The 18,808-nt window shown below is 45.4% G+C and overlaps 1 protein-coding gene across 1 annotated transcript in view; it reads left to right on the forward strand.

Moving 5' to 3' along the window:
* Positions 1-18,808, forward strand: part of LOC124619368 (ATP-binding cassette sub-family G member 1-like) — a 480,300-nt gene that overhangs the window by 404,748 nt on the left and 56,744 nt on the right. The window contains exon 4 of the mRNA XM_047145693.1: positions 12,443-12,588. Coding sequence (XP_047001649.1) covers positions 12,443-12,588 — 146 coding nt within the window. The remainder of the gene's footprint in view (positions 1-12,442; positions 12,589-18,808) is intronic.

An 18,808-nucleotide genomic window follows, 5' to 3' on the forward strand; every position in this document is an offset into this window, starting at 1 on the left:
ATTCTGTCGCCCTTGTTTCACTTTTACTAATGTTTATCTTAACCTCTTTTCAAGACACTGTCCATTTCGTTCAACTATTCCTACAAGTCATTTTTGTGCCTTACAGACATGTAGTGGCATCGATAAAACTCGTAGTTTTTATTTCTTCTTCCGGTAATTTATTATCCTTTCCATTTTCACCCTTGGTTTCCGTTACTGCTTGTTTACTGTGCAGACTCTGTGATATTGGGGATATGCTCCAACACTGCCTTATTCCTTTCTCAACCATAGCTTCCCTGTTATGTCTTCCGACTCATGGCAGCAGTCTGGTTTCTGTACAATTTGCAAATATCCTTTCGCTCCCTGTTTTATATGCTTGCTACCTTCAGAATTTCAAAGAGTGTAATCAGATCAAAATTGTCAAAGGCTTTCTGTAAATCTACGAATGCTGTAAAATTGGTTTTCCTTTCTTCAATCTTGCTTTCCTTCCAACCTAAGTGGTAGGTCAGAATTCCCTCGCGTGTTCTATGTAACTCAAAATGATCTTCTCTACAGACCGGCAACTACCAGTTTCTTACGTTCTTCTGTAAACAATTCGTGTCTGTATTTCTGAAACCATGACTTATTCAACTGATGGTTCCGTAATATACAGATCTGTGATCCCTATCCTTCTTTTCAATAGAAATTATTACATTCTTCTTGAAGCATGAAGGCATTTCGCCTGTTTCATATATCTTGCGCACCAGGTGGTATAGTTTCGTCATTTCTGGAAGGGTGATGAAGCTGAAATGTTGTAAAGGAGGTCCTTTAAAGTAGTGTAGGATCAAGAAATATTATCACATGGACATCTCCTGATGGTGTGGAATACAACACGTTACAACTCCAGAGAGATTAGCAAGTCTGTGGAGACGTGTAGCGGCATGTACACAGTGAGTGTGGTATACTACAAATAGTTACTGGCATATCTTTACAACACATTTTCTGCTCGTCTGTGAAGCAAATATAAAACTGCATAGTGTAGGAAATATGTTTTCTACCTCGTCACGGTAGTTCCCCCAGAAACGGAGATCAACCCACTCTCCAAGCAAGTTGTGTAAAACCTGCCACCTGGCTTCTCAGTCCAGTAACAGGTTCTACCAGCTCTTGACCTTCGTTGCTCCTTGCCAGCAGTCGCACGTGGAACCGCAAGAACTTCGCAGTAGCCTTTGATCAAAAGAACGGAACGAACAGGAAGTAAGGAGAGTTGATCAAAGAAAAAATGCCAAGCGCATGACGTTTTCTGACTGCAGCCATTTGTAAAAGGTTTGTTTCGCTAGGTGCTTTGCAGTAATTTTCGTTCCCAAAACCAAATTAGCCTAAAGAACGTTTCGAAATCACCACTGCAGACTTTCAGGATTTATTGTGACAATCTAACAGGTCACGAAAATTTCTTGGAGGATTGAAACTGTATGTCGGACCGGAACCTGGGACCTTAACCTTTCGCGGTCAAATGCTCTATCTACTGAGCTACCGAAACACGACTCACGACCCGTCCTCCTAGATTTACCTCATTCCCTACCTTCCAAACTTCACAGAAGTTCTCCCGTGAAACTTGCAGGACTAGCTCAAGGATATTGCGGAGATAAGGTTTAGCCACAGCCTGGGGTATTCTCTCCAGAATGAATGTTCACTCTGCAGCAGTGTGTGCGCTGTTGTTAAACAACCTGGCAACGTCTTTCTTCCAGGACTGATGGCATTGCTAGGCATGGAGAACTGTGAAGTTTGGAAGGTAGGAGATGAGGTACTGGCGGGAGTGCAGCGTGGGATTAGCCGAGCAGTCAAGGGCGCTGCAGTCATGGACTGTGCGGCTGGTCCCGGCGGAGGTTCAAGTCCTCACTCGGGCATGGTTGTGTGTGTTTGTCCTTAGGATAATTTAGGTTAAGCAGTGTGTAAGCTTAGGGACTGATGACCTTAGCAGTTAAGTCCCATAAGATTTCATACATATTTGAGCATTTGAACTGGCGGGAGTAAAGGTGTGAGGGCGGATCGTCAGTCGTGCTTGGATAGCTCAGTAGGTAGAGCATTTGCCTCTAATGGTTAAGGTCCCAGGTGCAGCATACAGTTTTAGTCTCCAGGAATTTTTATGTCAGCACACACTCCGCTGCAGAATGGAAGTTCATGAAGGAAACAAGTGATGCGACGAAGACGTCAGTTCCAGAGAAGGTTATTCATGTGTGTTTTCTGTACAGAAATAATGATCAGCCAGTGAATTTTCCTGAAGTGTCATAAAACGCACACGGCCTTGAAATGATGATTCAGTTATTTTGTTTCTTCCTCTCCATTACCATCAATCGGATGCAAACATTCTTTCAATACTTGTGAATCTATTAGTGATAAACATCATATGTAATCGTACGTCATCTTACGATTGACTTCCTGTAATTATTTTCTTATGAATTTGATTTATTATTTGATATTTATAATTAGCAAGTCTGTTCATACTTTTTGTAGACTGATAACGAAGAAAGCAATAATTTCTGTATTGAAGGACATCTTTTCTGTAAGATCTTAACGCCAGAGTCTAAAAATCGATTATAGAGAGCTACAAGAGAGAAAAGAATTTGCTGATGTGATGTGGCACAATGCGTATCTTCATTCGGCGTGATGCTGGAAATAATTCATATTTATACTGATACAAATGTCTAGCCCTATCGCAAATGGGAACGGATAAGTGGAAACCGATACAAGTACAAACTCCAGTGTATGTAAATGCGCCTGTCATCTGGTGAAAATTCGGCTTATTAATTGAAATATAAGGTGGAGTGAGTTCAGGCGCCAGCTATCGGTACAATACACATTATCGTCCAGAAGAACGAACTGTAGCTACGAAATAAAACACAGCCTGGTGTAAGGAATTCACGGTGACCATTCAAGCCCTCATACGTGCTTGTCACGTGAAATTTTTATCGGGGTGGAAATAAACGGGCACATCTACATCTACGTGACTAGTCTATAGTTCACAAGCAAATACCTTGCAGAGTGTTCATCGAAGCGCATTCAAGCTATTTCTCTATTGTTCCAATCTCGAACAGCGAGCGGGAGAAATAAACATTTAAATTTTTCCTTGCGACCTTTGATTTCTCTTATTTTATAGCGATGATCATTTATCCCTATGTAGGTGGGCGCCAACAAAATCTTTTCACAGTCTGAAGAAAAAGTTGTGACTGAAATTTCACGAAAAGATCCTGCCGCAACGAAAAACATCATTTTTTTAAATGATTATATCCGTGACACGCTTCCCTCTACCTCGCTATAATACAAAACGGGCTGCCCTTCTCTGAACTTTTTAAAAATCCCTTTCAGCCCTTTCGGACGCGGATCCCGCCCAATGCAGCAATGCTCCAGAAGAGGGAGGATAAGCGTGGTGTAGGCAGTCTCCTTAGTAGACCTGCTGCATCTTCTAAGTGATCTGGCAATATAATGCAATCTTTGATCTTTGGTTAGCTTTCCCCACAACATTTTCTAAGCCCCCATTCCAGGTTAAGTCATTCGTAATTGTAATCTCTAACTGTTTCTCTGAATTTACAGCCTTCAGAAGTGTGTGATTTATCGTGTAACTGAAATTTAGCAGATTGCGCTTAGCACTTATGTAAATGACTTCACAATTTTCATTATTTAGAGTAAACTGCCACTTTTCGCATCATAAAGATAACTTGTGTAATTAATTCTGCAATTGATTTGAATCTTCTGTTAAATGACATCACCATTTGCAAACAATCTGAGAGGACTGTTTATTTGTCTGCCAACTTGTTTACATAGATTAGCATTAGCGAGGACCTATAATACTTCTTCGGAGACTGCCACATATCACTTTCATTTCACTCGATGGCTTTCCGTCAGTTGCTACGATCTGTGGCCTTAATGACAGGAAATTACGAATCCAGTAGTACTACTGGGAAGACACCCCACAAGCATGCAGTTTCATTACAGGCCACTTGTGAGGAACGGTGTCAAAAGTATCTTGGAGTCTGGAAACATGGAATCAATTTGAGACATCCCGTCGTTAGCACTCATTACTTCATGAGAATAAAGAGCTAGTTATGTTTCACAAGAACGATATTTATTCAGTCCGTGCTGACTGTGTGTCAACAGATCGTTTTCCTCGAGGTAATCCTACTGCAAATCGACTTCAGTGATATGTGTCTGTAATTCATCAGACCACTTCCACTTCCTTTCTTGAGTAGTGGTGTGACCTATGCAACTTTCCAGTCTTTAGGTACGGATCTTTCTTCGAGCGAGTGGTAGTATATGATGGCTAGGTACGGACCTATTTGGTATACAATCAAGACCCAAAGAACTGCCTTTACAAACTGCACCGAATTTACCCTGCAGCGCCAAAGAAACTGGTATAGGCATGCATATTCAAATACAGAGATATTTCAACAAGAAGAATATCGAGCAGCAGTCGGCATCGCCTATATAAGACAAAAAGTGTCTGGCACAGCTGTTAGATCGGTTACTGTTGCAACAATGGCAGGTTATCAAGGTTTAAGTTATAGTCGGCGCACGTGGGATGGGACACAGCCTTTCCGAGATAGCGATCAAGTGGCGATTTTCCCGTACATCATGAGTGTACATGCATATCAGGAACCCGGTAAAACATCAGATCTCCGATGTCGCTGCGGCCGGAAAAAGATCCTTCAAGAACGGGACTAACGACGACTGAAGAGAATCTTTCAGCGTGTCAGAAATGTAACCCTTGTGTCAGAAATGCAACCCTTCCGCAAACTGATGCAGATGTCAATGCTAGGCCATCAACAAGTGTCAGCTTCAACGAAACATCATCGACATGGGCTTTCGGAGCCGAAGGCCCACTCGTGTACCCATGATGACTGTACGTCACAAAGATTTACGCCTCGCCTGGGCCCGTCAACACCGACATTGAACTGTTGATTACTGGAAACTTGTTACCTGGTCAGACAAGTCTCGTTTCAAATTGTATCGAGCGGAGGACGTGTACGGTATGGAAAAAGCCTCATGAATCCACGACCCTACATGTCAGCATGGGACTGTTCGAGCTGGTGGAGGATCTGTAATGGTATGGAGCGTGTGCATTCAGAGTGATATGGGACTCCTGACACGTCTAGATACGACTCTGAAAGGTGACACGTACGTAAGCATCCTGTCTGATCACCTGCATCCATTCATGTCCATTGTGCATTCCGACGGACTTGGGACACACCACACGTCCAGAATTTCTACAGAGTGGCTACAGGAACACTCTTCTGAGTTTAAGCACTTCTGCTGGCCACCAAACTCCCCAGACGTGAACATTATTGAGCATATATGGGATGCTTTGCAACGTGCTGTTCAGAAGATATCTCCTCTCCCTCGTACTCTTATCGATTTTTGGACAGCCCTGCAGGATTCATGGTATCACTTCCCTCCAGCACTACTTCAGAAATTGAGTCCATGCCTCGTCGTGTTGTGGTACTTCTGCGTTCTCGCGGGAGCCCTAGGCAAGTGCACCAGTTTCTATGGCTCTTCAGTGTATATACACTCCTGGAAATGGAAAAAAGAACACATTGACACCGGTGCGTCAGACCCACCATACTTGCTCCGGACACTGCGAGAGGGCTGTACAAGCAATGATCACACGCACGGCACAGCGGACACACCAGGAACCGCGGTGTTGGCCGTCGAATGGCGCTAGCTGCGCAGCATTTGTGCACCGCCGCCGTCAGTGTCAGCCAGTTTGCCGTGGCATACGGAGCTCCATCGCAGTCTTTAACACTGGTAGCATGCCGCGACAGCGTGGACGTGAACCGTATGTGCAGTTGACGGACTTTGAGCGAGGGCGTATAGTGGGCATGCGGGAGGCCGGGTGGACGTACCGCCGAATTGCTCAACACGTGGGGCGTGAGGTCTCCACAGTACATCGATGTTGTCGCCAGTGGTCGGCGGAAGGTGCACGTGCCCGTCGACCTGGGACCGGACCGCAGCGACGCACGGATGCACACCAAGACCGTAGGATCCTACGCAGTGCCGTAGGGGACCGCACCGCCACTTCCCAGCAAATTAGGGACACTGTTGCTCCTGGGGTATCGGCGAGGACCATTCGCAATCGTCTCCATGAAGCTGGGGTACGGTCCCGCACACCGTTAGGCCGTCTTCCGCTCACGCCCCAACATCGTGCAGCCCGCCTCCAGTGGTGTCGCGACAGGCGTGAATGGAGGGACGAATGGAGACGTGTCGTCTTCAGCGATGAGAGTCGCTTCTGCCTTGGTGCCAATGATGGTCGTATGCGTGTTTGGCGCCGTGCAGGTGAGCGCCGCAATCAGGACTGCATACGACCGAGGCACACAGGGCCAACACCCGGCATCATGGTGTGGGGAGCGATCTCCTACACTGGCCGTACACCACTGGTGATCGTCGAGGGGACACTGAATAGTGCACGGTACATCCACACCGTCATCGAACCCATCGTTCTACCATTCCTAGACCGGCAAGGGAACTTGCTGTTCCAACAGGACAATGCACGTCCGCATGTATCCCGTGCCACCCAACGTGCTCTAGAAGGTGTAAGTCAACTACCCTGGCCAGCAAGATCTCCGGATCTGTCCCCCATTGAGCATGTTTGGGACAGGATGAAGCGTCGTCTCACGCGGTCTGCACGTCCAGCACGAACGCTGGTCCAACTGAGGCGCCAGGTGGAAATGGCATGGCAAGCCGTTCCACAGGACTACATCCAGCATCTCTACGATCCTCTCCATGGGAGAATAGCAGCCTGCATTGCTGCGAAAAGTGGATATACACTGTACTAGTGCCGACATTGTGCATGCTCTGTTGCCTGTGTCTATGTGCCTGTGGTTCTGTCAGTGTGATCATGTGATGTATCTGACCCCAGGAATGTGTCAATAAAGTTTCCCTTTCCTGGGACAATGAATTCACGGTGTTCTTATTTCAATTTCCAGGAGTGTACTTCTAAGTTACTCATGTTGGCAGCTATTCTTGATTCTAATTCTAAAATATTTACTTGGGTTTGTTTTCATTCTCGCCGTCCATTGTGTAGCCTATTTATTGTTCATCAGTGTAAATTTACTTCCCTCCCAGTTATTACTTTTAATTTTCAAGGCTTTCTATTACATCTTTCCTTCCTAGTAACTGCATGTTCGAATGAATTGTACGATGTGAGCGCCAATTCGGCGAGCAACCTTCTGTGCTGTCAAGCCTTGCCATAAAGTGACCATGTGTGCGGGTCTAAGCTTTAAGTAATCCTTCGAGGCATGTAAAGAGACATCGGCCAAAATAGTACTGAAAAAGAGGTTCCCGCTAAAATAAATACTGTGCAAGGACAAGTCACTAGGATGGTGCAGAACGTTTTTATAGCAGTTTGGACGGTTTCAGAGCCACAGCGTAATAACCGAAGCCTGTAAATGCATGCTATCCGCCGCACAGTGCAGCAAAGTGAGTTGCATACTGTGAGGTAGTTTCTCGTTACATGGGGTTAACCTTGTTCCTATTGCGAACTTTTTACGTTGAGAGTCACTTAAGTTACGTAAGACGATTTTTGCATCAGCCATCAATTTCAGTAATGAAGTTAATTCGCCTTGATAATTGGAGAGCATGTATTTTTTACTTGGAATGATTTCGCATCTGCACATACTCATTTCCTCGACAAAATGTACAATAGTGTCACACCGTATTTAATTTCAAAGCTTCGGGCAATGTTAAGTCCTTCAGACAAGGAGAATTTCAGAAATTCGTCGTGTGCGTCGTGCACACAAGCACACCGGACGAAAAGTGACTTCGTATGTGCGACTTTCTCTATAAAAACATCTTCAATAAGAAATATTTTCTTTTAATAACTTTTTCGCGTATAAATATATTTCTCACTGTTGTTATCGATGTCCTAAACGAAAATTAACTTAATCCGTTACGCAGGCATCTTTTTTGGTGATACAATTAAAGAAAGAAAAAGAGGTCTTCATCTCTCAGTAGTAATTGAGCTTAAATGCGATTTCACAAAGAGAAAACGCATGTTTTCTTTTTCAAATAAAAAAATTAAACACCAGTGCGGTTTTCCGAGGTCAAGTCTCTCCTTCCTTAGTGCGAGGCAACTGCCTCATTTTCTTCATTTGTTACACTAGTGGGCATGTTTCGGGGGACAAAGGTAACACATTCATTAAAATTTCCAAACACTAAATCATAGTTCGAAATGTATATACACTGTCCATTCACATTAGTGTGACCGTCTGTCTAAAGCCTGAATAACCGCCTTTTGCAGTGCAACCGCTGCGAGAGGTGCAGGAAGTGAGTCGATGAGGTTCTGGAAGGTACCAACAGGAAAGTGGAGCTTCGCTGAATCCCGTACCGTAGTCAACTGCATCGGGTTTCTCGGTTGAGAATCCATGACGCGATAGCCGATCGAGGTGGTCCCACAGATTCTCGGTTGAGTTTAAATCCGGGGAGTTTGGTGGCCAGGGAAGTAGGGTAAACCCATCCTGGTGGTCCCCGAACCATGCGCGTATACTGCAAGCTGTTTGACATGCTGCATTGTCCTGATGGTAGATGCCATCGTGGCGATGAAATAGAATCTGGATGTCGAGGTGGACGTGGTCCACAAAGATGGTTGCATATTTGTATTGATCCATTGTGTCTTGCAGAATGACAGAGTCGTATAGGAAATTCCTCGTACATTCCAATTCAGTGGATGTGTAGTTGTGGTATTGGCGTGCAAATTCCTGCCTTCGTCGCTGATGAACAGCAGTCAACGTGGGTGCATCTTCTGTGGAGGCCCATATGCAGCAACGTTACACTGTTGGTAGCCCTTGGTTCATCTGGGCTGGTAGTTGCTCAACAGTTGCACGTCTATTCCCCAGCACACATCTCTGCAACCGTCGTTCACCTCTGTCATCTGCGCTCTGTGGTGCAACAAGATTGGCCCAAAACCGGTTTAGGACAGCTTCAGTTTCCCATGCACAGTATTCTTTAACCACAGAGACTCGCGAACGTTTCAAAAAGTTAGCCGTTTCGGAAATGCATCTACCCTTGGCCAGAAAGCCAATGATCATGCCTTTTTGACATCAGATAAATCGCGACATTTTCGCATTATGACAACGACCGAACTGTTTCTCACGTCCCCTCATCACGCTTTATATATCCTCCGCTGCTAGTTCTGCCACGTGCCGACAGTGAGTGGTTATCGCACACTGACGTCGAACATAGGCCGTAATCACATTAATGTGACTGGACAGTGCAAATGGTTCAAACATGTGCTGAGAATGAAACTTTATGGCAGATTAAAACTGTGTGCCGGACCGAGACTCGAACTCGGGACCTTTGCCTTTCGTGAGCAAGTGCTCTACCAACTGAGCTACCCAAGCACGACTCACGCCCCGTCCTCACAGCTTTACTTCCGCCAGTACCTCGTCCCCTACCTCCTTTTTTCCAGGAGCGCTAGTCCTGCAAGGTTCGCAGGAGAGCTTCTGTAAAATCTGGAAGGTAGGAGACTATGTTAAATGACGATGCACCTCTAGGTGGTTCATCCTTGAAGTGTCAATGATTACCAGGAATATTACAACCAGTGAATGGTCACGTCTAAAATACTGATTTCCTGACACGAATGGACCCTTAGCCCAATATACACGGTGTAAATTTTAAGTTGACAAACCAGAATAACTCGAAAAATAAGCTTCACACGAAAACATGTGTAAAATCAAAAGTTGACTATTTTCGAGGGAGACATCTGCTGGTGCTAAAATTAGTCCGCCACCCCAGCCCCCTGGAAGTGGGGCGGGAGGCTACTTTAAAATTTCAAATGAGAACCCCCATTTTTTATTCCAGAATCAGATTCTACATAAAAATCTACGTACATTTTGTCATAAACATTTGATTTAATTCTGCAATAAAAAATGGGGATTCTCATTTGAAATTTTAAAGTAGCCTACCGCCCCACTCCCAGGGGGCTGGGGTGGCGTACTAATTTTTTCACCAGCAGATGTCCCCCTCGAAAATAATCAACTTTGGGTTCTAAACATTTTTTCATGTAAAGCTTATTTTTCGAGTTATTCTGGTTTGTCAACTTGAAATTTAAACCCTGTACATACAGTCTGTTCTTTCGGACATGTCCTTTTTTTTTTTGATCCTGCAGCCACTATGAATCAAGACACTAAGGAATGAAATACACTCCTGGAAATTGAAATAAGAACACCGTGAATTCATTGTCCCAGGAAGGGGAAACTTTATTGACACATTCCTGGGGTCAGATACATCACATGATCACACTGACAGAACCACAGGCACATAGACACAGGCAACAGAGCATGCACAATGTCGGCACTAGTACAGTGTATATCCACCTTTCGCAGCAATGCAGGCTGCTATTCTCCCATGGAGACGATCGTAGAGATGCTGGATGTAGTCCTGTGGAACGGCTTGCCATGCCATTTCCACCTGGCGCCTCAGTTGGACCAGCGTTCGTGCTGGACGTGCAGACCGCGTGAGACGACGCTTCATCTAGTCCCAAACATGCTCAATGGGGGACAGATCCGGAGATCTTGCTGGCCAGAGTAGTTGACTTACACCTTCTAGAGCACGTTGGGTGGCACGGGATACATGCGGACGTGCATTGTCCTGTTGGAACAGCAAGTTCCCTTGCCGGTCTAGGAATGGTAGAACGATGGGTTCGATGACGGTTTGGATGTACCGTGCACTATTCAGTGTCCCCTCGACGATCACCAGTGGTGTACGGCCAGTGTAGGAGATCGCTCCCCACACCATGATGCCGGGTGTTGGCCCTGTGTGCCTCGGTCGTATGCAGTCCTGATTGTGGCGCTCACCTGCACGGCGCCAAACACGCATACGACCATCATTGGCACCAAGGCAGAAGCGACTTTCATCGCTGAAGACGACACGTCTCCATTCGTCCCTCCATTCACGCCTGTCGCGACACCACTGGAGGCGGGCTGCACGATGTTGGGGCGTGAGCGGAAGACGGCCTAACGGTGTGCGGGACCGTAGCCCAGCTTCATGGAGACGGTTGCGAATGGTCCTCGCCGATACCCCAGGAGCAACAGTGTCCCTAATTTGCTGGGAAGTGGCGGTGCGGTCCCCTACGGCACTGCGTAGGATCCTACAGTCTTGGCGTGCATCCGTGCGTCGCTGCGGTCCGGTCCCAGGTCGACGGGCACGTGCACCTTCCGCCGACCACTGGCGACAACATCGATGTACTCTGGAGACCTCACGCCCCACGTGTTGAGCAATTCGGCGGTACGTCCACCCGGCCTCCCGTATGCCCACTATACGCCCTCGCTCAAAGTCCGTCAACTGCACATACGGTTCACGTCCACGCTGTCGTGGCATGCTACCAGTGTTAAAGACTGCGATGGAGCTCCGTATGCCATGGCAAACTGGCTGACACTGACGGCGGCGGTGCACAAATGCTGCGCAGCTAGCGCCATTCGACGGCCAACACCGCGGTTCCTGTTGTGTCCGCTGTGCCATGCGTGTGATCATTGCTTGTACAGCCCTCTCGCAGTGTCCGGAGCAAGTATGGTGGGTCTGACACACCGGTGTCAATGTGTTCTTTTTTCCATTTCCAGGAGTGTACATTGGCTGTCAATGGACATTTATTTAAAATAATGGGACAAGTTGAAAGTTGTGTCGGTCTCCTGGTAACTGGTCAGATGCGCTGACTACCATGCCATCTGGACACAGTCGTCACCACAACTGCATGGTCTACCCTAGCAAGCCTCTTGTCAGACCCAAATACCTCTGCGTCTTGAGACCGAGCGAGGTGGCGCAGTGGTTAGCACACTGGACTCGCATTCGGGAGGACGACGGTTCAATCCCGTCTCCGGCCATCCTGATTTAGGTTTTCCGTGATTTCCCTAAATCGTTTCAGGCAAATGCCGGGATGGTTCCTTTAAAAGGGCCCGGCCGGTTTCCTTCCCAATCCTTCCCTAACCCGAGCTTGCGCTCCGTCTCTAATGACCTCGTTGTCGACGGGACGTTAAACACTAACCACCACCACCATCTGCGTCTTGATTGAAAATAGCTGCAGATGAAAATGGTGGCACCACATATATAATTAAGGCCATGATGGCCAATTGTCTCTTCAATGGAGATGCACACCAAGCCTTAATTGTTATGGCAACAGGCGAGATGCCGCGAGTAATGAGGCTAATGGGCAGGGGTACTAAATCAGTAGTGTGTAGCAGGAGGGTTTGGGTCTGATGCAAAGCGTGCTAGGGTAGTCCCTGCAGTTGCGATGAGCTCTGTGTCCAGATGGCTCAGCAGTCAGCTCACCTGCCAGGTAAGCAGAAGACCCTGGTTCGAGTCCCGGTCCGGCACAAATTTACAGCCTTCCCCGTTGATTTAAATCGGTGTCCAATGGCAACAAATTTCATGAATTCCTTTGTGTCTCACTATTCATGTCGATACCCTGCAGAAGCACTAACGAAGTCATTTTCCTGTCTTGCAGATTGACGACATCCTGGAGACGTTGAGTCTCTCAGCGTGCCTCAAGACTCGCTGCGAAAAGCTGTCGGGCGGCCAGAAGAAGCGGCTCTCGATCGCGCTAGAGCTGATCGACAACCCTCCCGTTCTCTTCCTCGATGAACCCACCACGTAAGTATTCCGCGCTATGGCACCCCCGTACTTGTTTCTAGTAGAATAAAGTCGACTTTATCTTCAAAAGCTGCAGACCAACCCAGGAGCAAAGGACGTTAATCGCTTGTTAGCAGCGGTTGTTCTCGCAGTTGTACAAATTCTTGATTACCCAGAAACGCATATTTCGCTCTTCTGCGCCACCTTTTTAACCCAAAAAGCCAATATGTAGAAGACAGCGCAAAAAGTCGTGTTCTCTGCCTATTTAACGCAGAAGAGGGCACAGGTTCCAAACTCCTGATAGCCCCAGTAACTTTAAAACCCGGCCGGCCGGGGTGGCCGAGCGGTTCTAGGCGCTACAGTCTGGAACCGCGCGACCGCTACGGTCGCAGGTTCGAATCCTGTCTCAGGCATGGATGTGTGTGATGTTCTTAGGTTAGTTAGGTTTAAGTAGTTCTAAGTTCTAGGGGACTGATGACCTCAGAAATTAAGTCCCATAGTGCTCAGAGCCATTTGAACTTTAAAACCCGGGTGTCTCAGCAGAATTAGACCAAAGTACAGAACACCTTTTGGCAGTAGACAGAAGCATCCATAGACGAATAACTAAGTACAGAAAAGTTGTCAGTATTCGTTAATGGTTTTTCGGGTATTTAGAAAAGCACACTTCAAACGATAAGGGCACCATGACAGATTGTCTGTTTCACCATCAATCCAGTTTCCAAACATAGGCACTCTCCTCTCATCTACTGGGGTGTTTCATCCGTTTTACACCACTCCTGATAGTAGCACAAGAGAAGAAAATGGTAACTTTTCGCTGTTGCACACGGTAGCTCTCTTTTAGGATTCTGTACATCGTAAAAAAAACGAAAAATTCTCACAAAACTGTAGGATTAAAACAGCCCGTGAATAATTCATATGAAACACGTACGAACCCCGATGAGAAATACTGGCTAATATTTACAGCAAAAAATTCCAACTTTGAAACTCATTCCCCAGAAATGTTATTGTAATATCATTTTTTTCGCCGAGCTGACTTAGAGTGACATCCAAAGTGAAAATAATTTGCGAAACTCAAAATTGTTGAGACCTTCGTGGCCACGTAGTGTCTGTTGGGAGCTTCGGACGACGTTTGTTAATGATTTTTCTGACGTTTCGCCAGCACGAGTGGCTGGAATACGTCAAAGATTCGCCCTCCATTGCTGGTAGAGGATGCCAGCCACTCGTGCTCTCGGAACGTCAAAAAAATCTTTGTTCAAAAGTCGGCTGAAGATCCGGCAACGAAAAGCAGCAGCTAATGTGTCAAGTTGCGACGGCGACGGAGTTCCTCTACACTACACACATACCGTCAACGGAAACCAAACACAGTCGCTCATTTAGTCCGCAGTGTCAAATCTGCTTACGGAAAGAGCTTGCAGCCGTTGTTGTCAATGCCCTTAATATTTCATTTCACGTCACACGACAGACAAGAGTTAGCAGGTCCGCTAGACGTCACAGTCCTTGACCCTCATGATGCGTCTGTGCATTACCTGTGTGAGGCATCGGGTATGTCGTCACACAGGGTAACTGGCGGCTGACCCGAGCAACCGATGAAGTTCCCACGCCTCATTCTCGGCTCAGCATCCTGTTCACTTCTCAATGAATACGCTCGGCTTCCTTCAACGCCCTCACTTCGAGACATCATGAACCGCTAAAACTTGAGTGTGTGTCGTGTATTGATCGCCAAAGTGCACTATAACCGGTACTTACAGCCGTTGGCAAATTCAATGTTTCATTCTTCATCGTATACATGTACGTAAAGGAATGTGAAATACTACACTAATATTAGTGGGCAAATTTTTAATTTCTTTCCGTAATACTGGTAAGCAAAATAAATTTTTGATTTCTCTATTTAATTCAGTTTTGCTGCTTTGTATTACTATCCTGTTAATTTCAAGAGCACTGCAATCTCGCAGAATCCCAGGTTTCTCAGTTTGTGTAACATCCCTGTCTTTGGCCCGGCGATAGTGTCAGCATTAATGGAAAAAGTAGCTCGCTACCGAGAAAGACGTGAATATTATTGTCCTGCACATCATCTTGCCGTTACTTTGCATTATAAATCATCTCTAAAGATAAAATATTTGTAAGGAGAACACGTCAGTCATCAGAGATGTTGATTTTACTGAAATACTTTACTCTTTGATGAGTGATCCTTGTAAATTAGCACTTTATCTCGGAAATCTCGAAAAATATCTGCTGTATTGTGGAGTACTTTTCTTTAATGAAGCAGTCGTCGACGGAACCTTAAGTCCCAGTCACCGTCCTCCTCTCTGGACCGCTTGAGTTCAGAGGGCGTGGTATACATTGACACATTGACGCTTCCCTAATTTGTCGCCACGCGAAAGTACTCTCGCCGGTGCAACGGTGGGTTCTTTGTTTTGTTCCGGAAGGAGAGAGAGTAGAACTATAACATGTGAAGTAGTTCACTTTATTACAATGTAAATGTGAAGATTTACTTAACTTTGTATAATCAGTTTCCACGGGAATGCTCTGAGTATTTACGACTGTCTCTAAATTTTAGAGTATATTCGATAGAGACAAATTTACAAGACTCTTCACTTGAATAGTGGCTGACGCAATATTCACATTATGTTCACGCAGGAGTCTTCCTAAGACATTTAGTACACTGCTAGGCTGAGGCAATGCTGTCAACTTCATCGTAGACAGCTACCTGAGTTGTAAGGAGACCATCGATTGTGGCGGCGTAGCGAAGCTCTAGCAAGTGTGGTTAAGCTGGCGTTTCTCATACGTCGTTGCGGCATGCAGCGACTGTACTTCTCTGCAGTTTCATTGCGAGGTGCCAACCTTGCTATGGCAACCCGCTCTTCGGACGACACCACTCTTAGAGACAGTTATCTAGACTCTGGAGGAAACACCGTAAGATTTAAGACACGTCAAAGGATAGAACGGATCTCCGGCGACACCTGCAATGAAATTAACTGCAGGAAAGAACTAAAACAAAAGTTAATCTTTGTAATCCAAGAGCACTGAAGACTGAAGCGCATAAACACTCCACGGAGGCGAAAATAGGGATAATGCGAGATAAAACAAAATAGCTAGCTCAGCATACACTGTTAGCAGAAGAGGCGGCAAGACGGGGGAATGTAAAGGAGCTCTACAGCTCTAGAATGTCACTAAACGGCTGCTGATGACGAACTTTAGACATCAAGGACCAATCAAGAACAAGGCTGGGGTGATAACTACCCAGTAGCCTCTGCTACAAAGATGAGAGAAGCATCTCAAGGGGCTGGTAAATTATGAAGACAATCAAGAGGAACAGGAGAGAGATGTTCTAGAGGAAGTCGAAACGGACCAAGATGTAAATCTGAAGTGTTACACAATGAACAAAATTAGGATTGCTTTGAGAAGCCTAAAACATGCAAAAGCTCCAGGCCTAGTTAGCATAGCTTCGAAGCTCTCTAAAGTCGACATCGAAACTAGTGTTAAAATGCTTCACCTCTTGCTGTAACATATTTGGCTCAAAGAGAAACCCCCAACCGACTGCGTAAAAAATCAGCCCGCTTTTCGGGCACGACACAGTTGTGCTGATCTTATTAATATTCCTAGCATCGTATTAGGAAAAAGTAAAGAACTCCACGCAACAAAGTACCTAGAATTCATTGATTTTGAAAAGACCTTCGATTCTGTGAACGTGAAGTGCTGTGGCAGGTGTTGTGAAAGTATGGTATACCACAGTAGATGCCAAACATCATCAAAGATATGTATGATGATTACAAATGTTGTGTCCTCCACAAGGGGAATCTCACAGAGCCAACAGAGCTAACACCTGAAGTCCAGCAAGGATGTGTTATATCACTAGCGCTTTTTCTACTTTCCTTGTTTCAGTTAAGAGAAGAGTAACAGCAGGCAGCAATGGAGAAATCCATTGGAGAAACCATGAACGTCTGGAGCTTACGGATTTCGCACACGGCATACCATTATCACCTCAAAGGCTGAAGAAAGCTAAATTAAACTCACTGAACAATGAAGCAGAGATTGCTGGCCTCAAGGTAAATATGGGTAAAACAAGGAAAATGAGAATAACTTCTGGGAACATTGAAGTGCCTTGGTTCATAATGGGGCAGCAAACGGAGATTCTCAGTTTATTCTTACCTCTGCTTAATGTGGTAAAAGATGATGGTGGAATTGCAGCAAATACGAAGAGCCGCATATAGAAGACAAATGCTGTCTTCATATAATTGTATCAAAATATGGCGAAACAGAAATATCACATGCAGAAAACTGTATTTTTAATACAAATGTAGAGGCTGTCCTATATAGCAGTGAAAGTTGGAAAGTAGACACGATGATAATTTGACAGTTACACAGCTTCGTAAATGGGCGTTTCCCGCGCGGCATGAATATTTGGTGACCAGAAAGACAAGTAGTGAAGAGCTCTGTAGGAAAATAATCCATATACTTATAGAAGACCAGAGAGGTGAGAGAAGGTGACGATGGGTACGGTACACACAGCAATCGCGATGAAGGTACTGGATCTGAGTCCCGACGGAACAAGGAAAAGAGGCAGGCCCAGATGTACACGGAAGAGTACAGCGAAAGGGGAAGCAAAGAGAGTTGGTATATACTAAGATGGCATCTGTTCTTTCGGACATGTTCTAGGAGCTACAGTTAGGAACCGCGGGACCGCTACGGTCGCAGGTTCGAATCCTGCCTCGGGCATGGATGTGTATGATGTCCTTAGGTTTTTTTTTGGTCATCAGTCTACTGACTGGTTTGATGCGGCCCGCCACGAATTCCTTTCCTGTGCTAACCTCTTCATCTCAGAGTAGCACTTGCAACCTACGTCCTCAATTATTTGCTTGGCGTATTCCAATCTCTGTCTTCCTCTACAGTTTTTGCCCTCTACAGCTCCCTCTAGTACCATGGAAGTCATTTCCTCATGTCTTAGCAGATGTCCTGTCATCCTGTCCCTTCTCCTTATCAGTGTTTTCCACATATTCCTTTCCTCTCCGATTCTGTGTAGAACCTCCTCATTCCTTACCTTATCAGTCCACCTAATTTTCAACATTCGTCTATAGCACCAAATCTCAAATGCTTCGATTCTCTTATGTTCCGGTTTTCCCACAGTCCATGTTTCACTACCATACAATGCTGTACTCCAGACGTACATCCTCAGAAATTTCTTCCTCAAATTAAGGCCGGTATTTGATATTAGTAGACTTCTCTTGGCCAGAAATGCCTTTTTTGCCACAGCGAGTCTGCTTTTGATGTCCTCCTTGCTCCGTCCGTCATTGGTCATTTTACTGCCTAGGTAGCAGAATTCCTTGACTTCATTGACTTCGTGACCATCAATCCTGATGTTAAGTTTCTCGCTGTTCTCATTTCTACTACTTCTCATCACCTTCGTCTTTCTCCGATTTACTCTCGAACCATACTGTGTACTCATTAGACTGTTCATTCCGTTCAGCAGATCATTTAATTCTTCTTCACTTTCACTCAGGATAGCAATGTCATCAGCGAATCGTATCATTGATATCCTTTCACCTTCTATTCTAATTCCACTCCTGAACCTTTCTTTTATTTCCATCATTGCTTCCTCGATGTACACATTGAAGAGTAGGGGCGAAAGGCTACAGCCTTGTCTTACACCCTTCTTAATACGAGCACTTCGTTCTTGATCGTCCACTCTTATTATTCCCTCTTGGTTGTTGTACATATTGCATATGACCCGTCTCTCCCTATAGCTTACCCCTACTTTTTTCAGAATCTCGAACAGCTTGCACCATTTTATATTGTCGAACGCTTTTTCCAGGTCGACAAATCCTATGAAAGTGTCTTGATTTTTCTTTAGCCTTGCTTCCATTATTAGCCGTCAGAATTGCCTCTCTCGTCCCTTTACTTTTCCTAAAGCCAAACTGATCGTCACCTAGCGCATTCTCAATTTTCTTTTCCATTCTTCTGTATATTATTCTTGTAAGCAGCTTCGATGCATGAGCTGTTAAGCTGATTGTGCGATAATTCTCGCACTTGTCAGCTCTTGCCGTCTTCGGAATTGTGTGGATGATGCTTTTCCGAAAGTCAGATGGTATGTCGCCAGACTCATATATTCTACACACCAACGCGAATAGTCGTTTTGTTGCCACATCCCCCAATTATTTTAGAAATTCTGATGGAATGTTATCTATCCCTTCTGTCTTATTTGACCGTAAGTCCTCCAAAGCTCTTTTAAATTCCGATTCTAATA

Source organism: Schistocerca americana, chromosome 6 (assembly GCF_021461395.2).
Source record: "Schistocerca americana isolate TAMUIC-IGC-003095 chromosome 6, iqSchAmer2.1, whole genome shotgun sequence".
Taxonomy (NCBI): domain Eukaryota; kingdom Metazoa; phylum Arthropoda; class Insecta; order Orthoptera; family Acrididae; genus Schistocerca; species Schistocerca americana.